At 49.4% G+C, this 12033-nt stretch overlaps 1 protein-coding gene across 2 annotated transcripts; it reads left to right on the top strand.

Annotated features, from left to right (window-relative positions):
* The first annotated feature begins 466 nt into the window (after positions 1–466).
* On the top strand, positions 467–6903 carry LOC140420407 (uncharacterized). 2 transcript variants are annotated; one of them, XM_072504424.1, is made up of 2 exons: positions 467–619; positions 1328–6903. In XM_072504424.1, exon 2 carries the CDS (start codon positions 1657–1659, stop codon positions 2329–2331), a length of 675 nt encoding a protein of 224 aa, XP_072360525.1. In that variant the 5' UTR covers positions 467–619; positions 1328–1656; the 3' UTR covers positions 2332–6903. The 2 variants fall into 2 exon arrangements, with proteins under 2 accessions (XP_072360525.1, XP_072360524.1); XM_072504423.1 differs by lacking the exon at positions 467–619 and adding an exon at positions 668–814.
* The last annotated feature ends 5130 nt before the right edge of the window (positions 6904–12033 follow it).

The raw sequence follows: 12033 nt of genomic DNA, 5'->3' as shown, positions 1-12033 counted from the left end.
GGAAAGAGACCATCCTTTTATCCAGACAAATAAATGTGTCAAGATGAGGGAGCAAAGGATGTAAATGTCTTTAAGAGAGAGAGAGAGACCTGGGTCAATCTTTTCAGAGACTGCACCCTCCCTGGATTCACTTCCTTTCCCTTCAGTTGCTGCAAGTGACCAATTGAAGGTCAAAATGAGAAAAGAAATGGAAAGCGGGAGAAAAGAAAGTGTTTTACTCACAGATTTTGGAGACAGGAGCAGGTTTCAGTCTGTGTGAAGCTCAATCGTCATTCACACAAAGATCGCGCTCTGATTGGCTGGAGGACAAGAGTCCTTCCGGTTCTTAAGCGGTTTCCATTGTCATACCTCAACAGAAAGGTCAGGGGCGTGCTCCCCCGCACATGCGCAGATTCCCCTTTCCTTTGGACATGCGCAGCTTCCCCTTTCCTTTGGACATGCGCAGTCCCTGGACACGGGGGAGGGGGAGACCACCGAGCGGCTTCTCGCTCTGCCGTGAGCCGTCAGCTGGTTGCCTGGAAACCTGGCCTCGAGAAGGTTATGGGGGAGGGTACTACAGGGAGGAAGGCGCCCCGTGACAGCGCATCAGCGGAACCCGGAGACGTCACCGCGGAGCAGAGTAATTTCTATTGGCTGTTTCATGTTGGGTTAACTTGTGACGTCACAACACGGAGTTTGGACAATGAGTTTCAGACTAAAACTTCCTTCTCTGGGCAACATGTGCGAGGAAATCAATCTTTCTTCCTTTCCATTTATTTTCTCATTCTCGGGGACGGACGGACATTGGTGACTGAAGAGAAAGGAAGTGAATCCAGTCTGTATATTACACACATTTTAATCCAGTAATCTAGACATATATCTGTCTGGCAGCCTGCATGAAGATTTTCAGGTCTCTGTGTCCAGGACAGGAAACAGTGAGCTTGGATCTGTCAATCAGCCTGAATCAGCACCTTCAGGAGAACTGGGAGGGTGAATATTAGAGACAGCAGAGTGAGAATGGAGAGTGTGGGATGGAGATTTACAGCTTGTGGGGAATGAGAGAGGAAAGAATGTTCCTGAGAAATTGTCTGTTTTGAATTTCTATCCTGTACTGACAGTGCTAACTTTTGTAAATTGGGGGGTGGGGGGAGGTAGGGTTAGGGGAATGTAGCATAGGGAGTCAATTAGGCAGATCTGGGTGGGATGGGTTACGGCAATTGCACTATGTACTTTGCTTAGTGTACAGTCCTTTTGTTTTCTCGTTCTGTAATTCTACTGTTTACTATGCCAAAAAATAACTTTTTAAAATTGTTTATTTAAAAAAAACTTTTGTAAATTGTTTTGACAGGATATTAACAGACAAAAATCTCAAAGTTCACGTCTCAATCTGGCAGTCACGCAATTCATCGGCGCCTGAATATCATCAGCCTTTGAATCTAGAAGGAGAAATGTTTGTCTGTTCTGTCTACTTCAGAAGGCTTTAAACATCAGTGTGACTGGAAAATCACCGAGACACACACACCCGAGTGAGAATGTTCCAGGGCACTGACTGTAGAAAGAGCTTTAACCAGTTACATTGCGTGACAAAAATATCACACTATTCTCAGCGGGAACAGACCGTACACTTGTTCTATGTGTAGATGAGGCTTCAACTGATTGTCCGAGGAAACTCAAAACATGGAGAAACCATGGAAATGTGGGAACTGTGGGAAGGGATTCAGAGTCCCATCTAAGCTGGAAGCTCATCGACGCATTCACAATGGGGAGAGGCCGTTCACCTGCTCTCAGTGTGAGACGGGATTCAGTGATTCATCCAGCCTGCAGAGACACCAGCGAGTTCACACTGGGGAGAGGCCGTTCACCTGCTGTCAGTGTGGGAAGGGGTTCTGTGATTCATCCACCCTGCGGACACACCGGCGAGTTCACACTGGGGAGAAGCCATTCACCTGCTCCCAGTGTGGGAAGGGATTCAGTAATTCATCCACCCTGCGGACACACCAGGGAGTTCACACTGGGGAGAGGCCGTTCACTTGCTCTCAGTGTGGGAAGGGATTCAATCGTTTATCAAACCTGAAGTCACACCAGCAAGTTCACCCTCGGGAGAAGCCATTCACCTGCCCTCAATGTGTGAAGGGATTCACTACTTTATCGAGTCTGCAGGCACACCAGCGAGTTCACACTGGGGAGAAGCCATTCGCCTGCTCTCAGTGTGAGATGGGATTCACTCAGTTATCCACCCTGCGGAGACATCAGCGAGTTCACACTGGGGAGAAGCTGTTCACCTGCTCTCAGTGTGGAAAGGGATTTTGTGATTCATGGCACCTGCTGAGACACCAACAAGTTCACAATTGATTTCAGGGGTCGGATTCTGCTATTATTTATTTCTTTATAAATTTAGAGCAGCCAATTCTGGGTTTTTTTCCAATTAAGGGTCAGTTTAGCGTGGCCAATTCACCTACCCTGTATATCTTTGGTTTGTGGGGGTGAGACCCACGCAGACACAGGGAGAATGTGCAAACTTCACACGGACAGTGACTCGGGGCCAAGATCGAACCTGGGTCCAGCACTGTGAGGCAGCAGTGCTAACCACTGCGCCACCCTGGATTCTGCTGGTATTGTTTCTGCTCTCAATTACATCCAGGACTGCATTTCGTTCATTCTGTCAGTTGGTCAATGTGGGTGGTTGGATGTTTTTTTTTCCCACCAGACTGGCCGGTCTCATGACTTTGTGAGTCTTGTTGCCGATACCTGGGTTCAAATTTCATGAGGATCACAGAGTGAAAGGGTGTTTGGAAGTTAAAAGATATTTGGTTCACAATTCTGTTTGGAACCCTCCAGAGCATGCCACATTACCATGGAGTTGGGCTATGGTGATTACATGGTTAGTTTGTTTAATTTATCTGAGTGTTTGTCACAGAAGGAAACTTTCAAGGTCTATGGGGCGAGTTGCCTGTGTTAGATTGAGAACTTCCAATAAAACAAATGATGATAGACAGGCAATCACTATCACTTCAGGAATTGTTACATATTATGTAAAATATAGATTCCTTCAAGGAACAAAACTCCAACAGGAAAGGTGATGCAACTGTGGCGGACAAGAAAAGTTAAAGAATCCATTAGATCAAGGGAAAACACCCATAACGGGTGCTACGGTGGCACAGTTGTTAGCACTGTTGCCTCACAGCTCCAGGGACCCGGGTTCAATTCCGGCCTCGGGTGACTGTGTACAGTCTGCACTTCCTCCCTGTGGCTGCATGGGTTTCACAGTCCAAAGATGTGTAGGTCAGGTGGATTGGCCATCCTAAATTGCCCCTTAGTGCCGAAAAGATGAGGTGGGGTTACTGGGTTGCAGGGATAGGGTGGAGGTGTGGGCTTAAGTAGGGTGCCCTTTCCAAGGGCTGGTGCAGACATGAAGGGCTGAATGGCCTCCTGCACCGTAAATTCTATGACTCTATAATAAAGTGGCCAAAATAGTAGTAAGCCTAAGGATTGGGAACCGAATGAGATTAGGATTCGTGAAAAAGTAGTACTGGAAAAATTATTGGGAGCTGATACTCTACATCCCAGAGTGTTGAAAGAGGTGGCGATAATGGATAAATTGGTGGTATTCTTTCAAAATTCTATAGATTCTGGAATGGTTCCTGTAAATTGGAAGGTGGTAAATGCAACCCCAATATTTAAGGAGGGAGAGAGAAAACGGGAACCACAGACCCATTAGCCTGACATCAGTAGGAGGGAAAATACTACAATCTATTATAAAGGATGTGATAACATATGAATTAGCAGCAGGAGTAGGCCACTCGGCCCCTCGAGCCTGCTCCACCATTCAATAAGTTCCCGGCTGATCTGATTGTAACCTCAAATCCACATAGGCCCCATAGAAAATAAATCTGGGGAGATAGCTGTAGGGAACAAGGAAATGGCAGAGGAGTTAAACAGATATTGTGCATCAGTCCTTATGGTGATAGAGACATCGAACATCCCATTATTACTAAAGAATAGGGGGAGGAATTAAATACCATCACTACAGAAGTAGTATTAGATACACTAATGGGGCTAATGGCTGATAAGCCTCCTGGCTTAGATGGCTTGCATCTTAGGATCCTAAAGAAATGGCTATCGGGATAGTGGATGCATTGATTATAACTTTCCAAAAATCCTTGGATTCTGGATGAGTGCTGGAGAATTGGAAAACTGCCAATGTGACACCCCTACTCAAAAAGGGAATGAGGCAAAATGCAAGTAATTATAGGCAGATTAGCTGAACATCAATTGTTTGAAAAATGTTGGAATCAGTTATTAAGGAAGGAATAGCAGCACATTTGGAAAATGATAATCTAGTCAAAGAGTCAGCATGACTTTGTTAAAGGGAAACCGTGTCTGACGAATTTATTGGAGTTCTTCGAGGAAGCCTCAATCAGAGTGGATAGAGGAGAACCGGTAGATGTGTTGTGTTTGGAATTCCAGAAGATGTTCGGCAAGGTACTTCACAACAGATTAAGTCATGAGATAAGAGCCTGTGGTGTTGGAGGTAAGGAGAGATTGTCTTAGGAGCAAAGGTTAAACAGGTTGGGACTCTACTCACTGAAATTTAGAACAATGAGAGGTGGTCTCATTGAAACATATAGGATTCTTAAGGGGCTTGACAGGGTAAATGCTGAGAGGATGTTTCCCCTCATGGGAGAGTCTAGGATCAGAGAGCATCGTCTCAGAATAAAGAGGAGCCAGATTAAGATTAAGATGAGAAGGAGTTTCTTCTGATGGTTGTGAGTCTTTGGAACTGTGAAAGCTGTGGGGACAGAGTCCCTGTGTATATTTAAGACTGAGATAGATTCTGATCAGTGAGGGAATCAAGGTTTACAGGGAAAGGGCAGGAAAATGGACGTGAGACATGTCGGATCAGCCGTGATCCAATTGAAAGGTGCAGCAGGCTGGAAGGGCCGAATGGCCCACTCCTGTTCTATTTCTTATGGTCTTATTCCCGGCTACCCTCCCAATAAACTTTCGCCCCCTTGCTTATCAAGAGTCTATCCAGATCTGCCTTCAAAATATTCATAGACTCTGCTTCCACTGCCCTTTGAGGAAGAGAGAGTTCCAAAGACTCACGACTCACTGAGAGAAAAAAGTTCTCCTCCGCCTTAAATGGGAAAGCTGTTACTTTTAAAGTGGCTCCAATTTCTAGATTCTCCCACAAGAGGAAACATCCTTTCCACATCCACCCTATCAAGGCTCCTCAGGATCTTATACGGTTCAATCAAGTCACCTAAACTCCATCGGACACAAGCCCAGCCTGTCCAATCATTCCTCATAAGACTAGCCTCCAATGCCAGGTATGAGTTCAGTAAACCTTCTCTGAACTGCTTCCAACACATTTACATCATTCCTTAAATGAGAGCAATACTGTACAGCCTGATTGGACAGGCTGGGCTTGTGTCCGATGGAGTATTGCTCCAGATGTGGTCTCACCAATGTCCTGTCTAAATGAAGCATAACCTCCCTACTTTTGTATTCCATTCCCCTCACAATAAACAATAATAATCTTTATTAGTGTCACAAGTAGGCTTACATTAACACTGCAATTAAGTTACTGTGAAAAGCCCCTAGTTACCACATTCCGGCGCCTGTTCGGGTACACGGAGGGAGAATTCAGAATATCCAAATTACCTAACAGCACGTCTTTTGGGACTTGTGGGAGGAAACCCACGCAGACACGGGGAGAAGGTGCAGACAGTGACCCAAGCCGGGAATCAAACCTGGGACCCTGGCACTGTGAAGCAACTGTGCTAACCACTGTGCTAACGTGCCGCCCTCTAAATAACATTCTACTAGCTTTCCTAATTACTTGCTGCACCTGTATACTCGCCTTTTGTGATTCGTGCTCTTGGACACCCAGATCCCTCTGAATCTCAGAGCTCTGCAATCTCTCACCATTTAGATAATAAGCTTTTTTTATTCATTCTTCCTGACAGAATAGACAATTTCACATTTTCCCACATTATTCTCCATTTGGCAGATATTTTCCCACTTACTTAACCTATCTATATACCTTTGTAACCTCCTTATGTCCTCTTCATAATTTACCTTCCTACCTATCTTTGTATCATTGGAACATAGGAGCAGGAATTGGCCATTCAGCCCGTCGAGCCTGCTCCACCATTCTATACGGTCATGGCTGATCAACCACTTGAAAGCCTTTTTACCCACACTCTCCCCATATTTATTTGTGTTATTGGTATTTAGAAATCTGTCAGTCTGAGACTTCCGGGTGCGGCTATGCAGAGCTAGGTCGCATATTCGGCAGCTCCTGCTTGGAACGGACTTTTGGGCTCTTTTACAGGGCCCCCACGGCATTTGTTTGACATTTCCCGGTGTGGGAAGAAGGCGGCAATATTCCCCCGACAGTGTCCCCCAGGAAGGGTATGTCTCTTGGTTGCCAGACACACGCAGAAACAGTGAAAGATTTGGCTGCAACTACAGGATAAACAGGGCCTCTTCCAGCATGCAGGCGGGGGAAGGGCAAGCTTAAAGCTGCAAGCTGACCTGAGGGCCTGTATCAAAGGTGAATTCTAGCAGCAGAGGGAACAACTGTGAAAAGACCTCATCAAGGCCACTGAAGGGACTTCCGGTTGCGGTGATGCCTAGCTAGCCGCACGCTTCGGCGGCTCCAGCTCCGACGGACCTTCGGGCTCTTTTAAGAGCCTCAACGGGGAATTTTTCGACGACGCAACCCGGTGTGGGGCGTGTGAGAAGGGAGTCCCCCCCCAAACGAAGGAGGAAAAAACCGGCGGCGGCGGCTGCAGCGCGAGGAATCGTCGACCAAAGGGTCAGAAAGAGAGAAGTACAAGATGGCGGCGGAGAAAGCGCAGGCGACATGGGGGCCTGAGCATGAAATTGTGAGACGGTGCGTGGAGCTGCTGAAGAGGGAGGTGCTGACCCCGTTGCTACAGGCAATTGAGGGGCTCAAGGAGACATTAAAGACCCAGGAGACAGAGCTCCGTGTGGTGGAGCAGAAGGTGACAGATATTGAGGACGAGATCCTGGGCCTGGCGGTTAAGACACAGACGCACGAGGCACTTCATAAAAAGTGTACTGAAAGGATCGAAGCCCTAGAAAATGGAGCGCGAAGGAAGAACCTTCGGATACTGGGTCTCCCTGAGGGTGTGGAAGGAGTGGACTGTGGAGCGTACGCAAGTACGATGCTGAGCTCACTGATGGGTGCTGAGGCCCCTACGGGCCCCTTGGAGGTGGAGTGGGCAAATCGGATTCCGGCGAGAAGACCAAAAGCGGGAGAACCACCCAGGGCGATAATCGTGCGATTTTACCGCCTTAAGGATAGAGAAGAGGTCCTGAGATGGGCTAAAAAGGTGCGGAGTAGCAGATGGGAGAATGCAGTGGTACGGGTATACCAGGATTGGAGTGCGGAGGTGGCGAGAAGGAGGGCGAGCTTCAACCGAGCCAAAGAGGTGTTGCATAAAAGGAAGGTGAAGTTCGGGATGCTGCAGCCGGCAAGACTATGGGTCACGTATCAGGAGAGACACCATTATTTCGAGACGGCGGAGGAAGCATGGACCTTCATCAAAGAAGAGAAATTGGATCGGAACTGAGGGACTGATGCTGCAGGAAATGTTATTGTTAATGTTACGGTGGAAGTTAATTGAGAAGTAAACAGGGAAGGGGGGAGACATTGGGGAAATGTGGGCGCCGGTGAGGGGGGAAAGACGGGACATAGTTGGAGAATGGGGAAGGGGAGGGGGAGGGGAAAGGGAGCTGCGCCATAAGAGGCGGGTCAGGTAAAGGGATGTTCCCGCACCAGAAAGAATAAGGCGGGAAGACAGGCGCAAGGCGGATGGGAGTTCCCCACATGGGGAGGTCGAGGAGTGAGCAGGAGTAGCCGGGGTCAGTTGAAGTCAGCTGACTTACGGAAGTAATATGGGGGGAGCAATCAAGCTAGAAAGAGATCTAGCGGGGAGGGGAGGAGGGAGGGAGAAGGGGGGGGGACAACTGGGTTGCTGCTGCGGAAATCCAAAAGGAAATGGCTAAAGAGTGGGTGGGCGGGGATGGTGTGCGACGCTGGGGGAGCGAGCGGGAGCGCGGAGGCGGGATATGGGACTGGCCTAGAGAAGGTAATGGCTAGTCGACACGGGAAGGGGGCAGGTAGCCCCCTAGTGAGGCTGATCACGTGGAACGTGAGAGGCCTGAACGGACCGATAAAAAGGGCCCGAGTGCTCGCGCATTTGAAAGGACTAAGGGCAGACGTGGTTATGCTCCAAGAGACGCACCTAAAGGTGGCGGACCAAGTTAGGCTAAGGAAAGGATGGGTGGGACAGGTGTTCCACTCAGGACTGGACGCAAAGAATAGAGGGGTGGCCATTTTGGTGGGGAAACAGGTTGCATTTGAAGCAAAGAACATCGTAGCAGATAGCGGAGGTAGATATGTAATGGTGAGTGGCAGGCTGGAGGGAATGGAGGTCGTGTTGGTTAACGTGTATGCCCCAAACTGGGACGATGCGGGATTTATGAGACGGATGCTGGGGCGTATACCGGACCGGAGGTAGGAAACTTGATTTTAGGAGGGGACTTTAATACGGTGCTGGACCCGGGGCTAGATAGATCCAGCTCAAGGACCGGAAGAAGGCCGGCAGCGGCCAAGGTACTTAAGGGGTTTATGGACCAAATGGGGGGAGTGGATCCATGGCGATTTCTTAGACCTAGGGCTAGGGAGTATTCCTTCTTCTCCCATGTCCATAAAGTGTACTCCCGGATAGATTTTTTTGTTTTGGGAAGGTCGTTGATCTCTAGGGTGGAAGAAGCTGAGTACTCAGCCATAGCGGTTTCGGATCATGCCCCACATTGGGTGGACCTGGAATTAGGAGAGGAAAGGGAGCAGAGAACACTCTGGCGATTAGATGTGGGACTGATGGCGGATGAGGGAGTGTGTGCAAGAGTGCGGGGGTGTATTGAGAGATACCTGGAGGTCAATGACGACGGCGAGGTCCCTGTGGGAGTGGTATGGGAAGCACTAAAAGCGGTGGTCAGAGGAGAGCTGATCTCCATTGGGGCCCACAAAAGGAAAACAGAGGCCAAGGAAAGGGAAAGATTACTGGGGGAGATTTTAAGGGTGGATAGGGAATTTGCAGAGACCCCGGAGGAGGAATTGTACAGGGAGAGGAGACGACTCCAGACGGAATTTGACCTTCTGACCACCAGAAAGGCGGAGGTACTGTGGAGGAAGGCACAGGGGAGGAGGTATGAATATGGGGAAAAGGCGAGTCGCCTGTTGGCTCATCAATTGCGAAAGAGGGCAGCAGCGAGGGAAATAGGAGGAATTAGAGACGAAAGGGGAGACACGGTGCGAAGGGCAGGAAAGATAAATGAGGTGTTCAAGACCTTCTATGAGGAACTGTATAGGTCTCAACCCCCAGAGGGAGAGGAGGGAATGCGGCAGTTCCTGGACCAATTGAGGTTCCCGAAAGTGGAGGAGCGGGGGGTGGTAGGCCTGGGGGCACCGATTGGGGTGGACGAGGTTATTAAGGGACTGGGAAGCATGCAAGCAGGGAAGGCCCCAGGACCAGACGGGTTCCCGGTGGAGTATTACAGAAAATATGTGGACTTGTTGGCCCCGTTGATGGTGAGGACGTTCAATGAGGCCAGGAAAGGGGGGACTCTACCCCCGACGATGTCGGAGGCGACGATATCGTTAATTTTGAAGAGGGATAAAGATCCGTTGCAGTGCGGGTCCTATAGACCCATTTCATTGTTGAACGTGGACGCCAAATTGTTGGCAAAGGTACTGGCATCGAGGATAGAGGACTGTGTCCTGGGGGTGGTGCACGAAGACCAGACAGGGTTCGTAAAAGGGAGACAACTGAATGTTAACGTGCGACGACTATTAGGGGTGATAATGATGCCCCCAGTGGAGGGGGAGGCAGAGATAGTGGCGGCAATGGACGCAGAGAAGGCATTTGATAGGGTGGAGTGGGAGTATTTATGGGAAGTGTTAAGGAGGTTTGGGTTTGGGAACGGGTTTATTAGCTGGGTTAGACTTCTTTATGGGGCTCCAACGGCAAGCGTAGTTACAGGTCGACATAGATCGGAGTATTTCCGACTATATAGGGGAACAAGACAGGGATGCCCGCTGTCTCCATTGTTGTTCGCGTTGGCAATTGAACCTCTGGCCATGGCGTTGAGAGACTCCAGGAAATGGAGAGGGGTGATTAGAGGGGGAGAAGAACACCGAGTCTCGTTATATGCGGATGACCTATTGTTATACGTGTCGGACCCAGCGGGGGGAATGATAGAGGTTATGCGAATTTTGAGGGGGTTCGGGGATTTCTCGGGGTATAGGCTAAACATGGGAAAGAGTGAATTATTTGTGATACATCCAGGGGACCAGAGTAGAGAGATAGAAGGCTTGCCTCTAAGGAAAGTGGAAAGAAACTTCCGATACCTGGGGATTCAGATCGCTAGGAGCTGGGGAACCTTGCACAGACTTAATCTGACACGGTTGGTAGAACAAATGGAGGAGGACTTCAAGAGGTGGGACATGCAGCCTCTATCGCTGGCGGGCAGGGTGCAAGCAATTAAGATGATGGTCCTCCCGAGGTTCTTATTTGTATTTCAATGTCTCCCTATACTAATCACTAAGACCTTTTTTAATAAAATAGACAGGAGCATCACGAGCTTCGTGTGGGCAGGGAAAGTTCCGAGAGTAAGGAGGGGGTTCCTTCAGCGTAGTAGGGACAGAGGAGGATTGGCACTACCGAACTTGGGCGATTACTATTGGGCCGCCAATGTGGCAATGATACGTAAATGGATGATGGAGGGTGAGGGAGCGGCGTGGGAAAGACTGGAGAGAAAGTCCTGTAAAGGGACGAGTTTAGAGGCGCTGGTGACGGCGCCGCTACCGATCTCACCTAAAAAGTTTACCACGAACCCGGTGGTGGCGGCAACATTGAATATCTGGGGACAGTGGAGGCGACAGAGAGGGGTGCGGGGAGCCCTGGTGGGGTCCCCAATCAGGAACAACCATAGGTTCGCCCCAGGAAGAATGGATGGAGGATTTCAGAGCTGGTTCCAGTTGGGAATTAGGAGGGTGGGAGATTTATTTATAGATGGGACTTTTGCGAGCTTGGGAGCATTGGAGGAAAAGTATAAGTTGCCCCGGGGAAATTTCTTGAGATATATGCAGGTGAGGGCATTTACTAGACAACAGGTGAGGGAATTTCCATTGCTCCCGACACAGGGGATACAGGACAGGGTGCTTTCAGGGGTGTGGGTCGGAGAGGGCAAGGTGTCAGAGATTTACCGAGAGATGAGGGAAGAGGGGGAGGAGTCGGTGGGCGAACTAAAAGGAAAGTGGGAAGAAGAACTAGGGGAGGAGATAGAGGAGGGTATGTGGGCTGATGCCCTAAGCAGGGTAAATTCCTCTTCCTCATGCGCCAGGCTTAGCCTGATTCAATTTAAGGTGCTACATAGAGCACACATAACGGGAGCAAGATTGAGCAGGTTCTTTGGAGTGGAGGACAAATGTGGGAGGTGTGGCGGTAGCCCGGCAAACCACGCACATATGTTTTGGGCATGCCCGGCACTGGAAGGGTATTGGAAGGGAGTGACGGGAGTGATTTCGCGGGTGGTGAAGGCCCGGGTCAAACCAGGCTGGGGGTTAGCTCTATTTGGAGTTGCGGAAGAGCCGGGAGTGCAGGAGGCGAAAGAGGCCGACGTTGTGGCCTTTGCGTCCCTAGTAGCCCGGCGCAGGATCCTACTCATGTGGAAGGAGGCGAAACCCCCCGGACTGGAGGCCTGGGTAAATGATATGGCGGGGTTCATTAAACTGGAGCAGATAAAGTTTGCCCTGAGAGGATCGGCTCAAGGGTTCACCAGGCGGTGGCAGCCATTTCTCGACTACCTAGGGGAACGTTAGAGGGAAGACAGATGACCAGCAGCAGCAACCCAGGGGGAGGGGGGGGGGGGGGGGGGGGCTTAGTTTAGGTCAAAGATAATGGGGTTTTGTTACTTGTGTATTGTTTAAAATTTCTGTATTGTTATTGTTGCGTT

This window comes from Scyliorhinus torazame, chromosome 5 (assembly GCF_047496885.1).
Source record: "Scyliorhinus torazame isolate Kashiwa2021f chromosome 5, sScyTor2.1, whole genome shotgun sequence".
NCBI lineage: Eukaryota > Metazoa > Chordata > Chondrichthyes > Carcharhiniformes > Scyliorhinidae > Scyliorhinus > Scyliorhinus torazame.
This window is presented reverse-complemented; position numbering and strand designations above follow the sequence as displayed.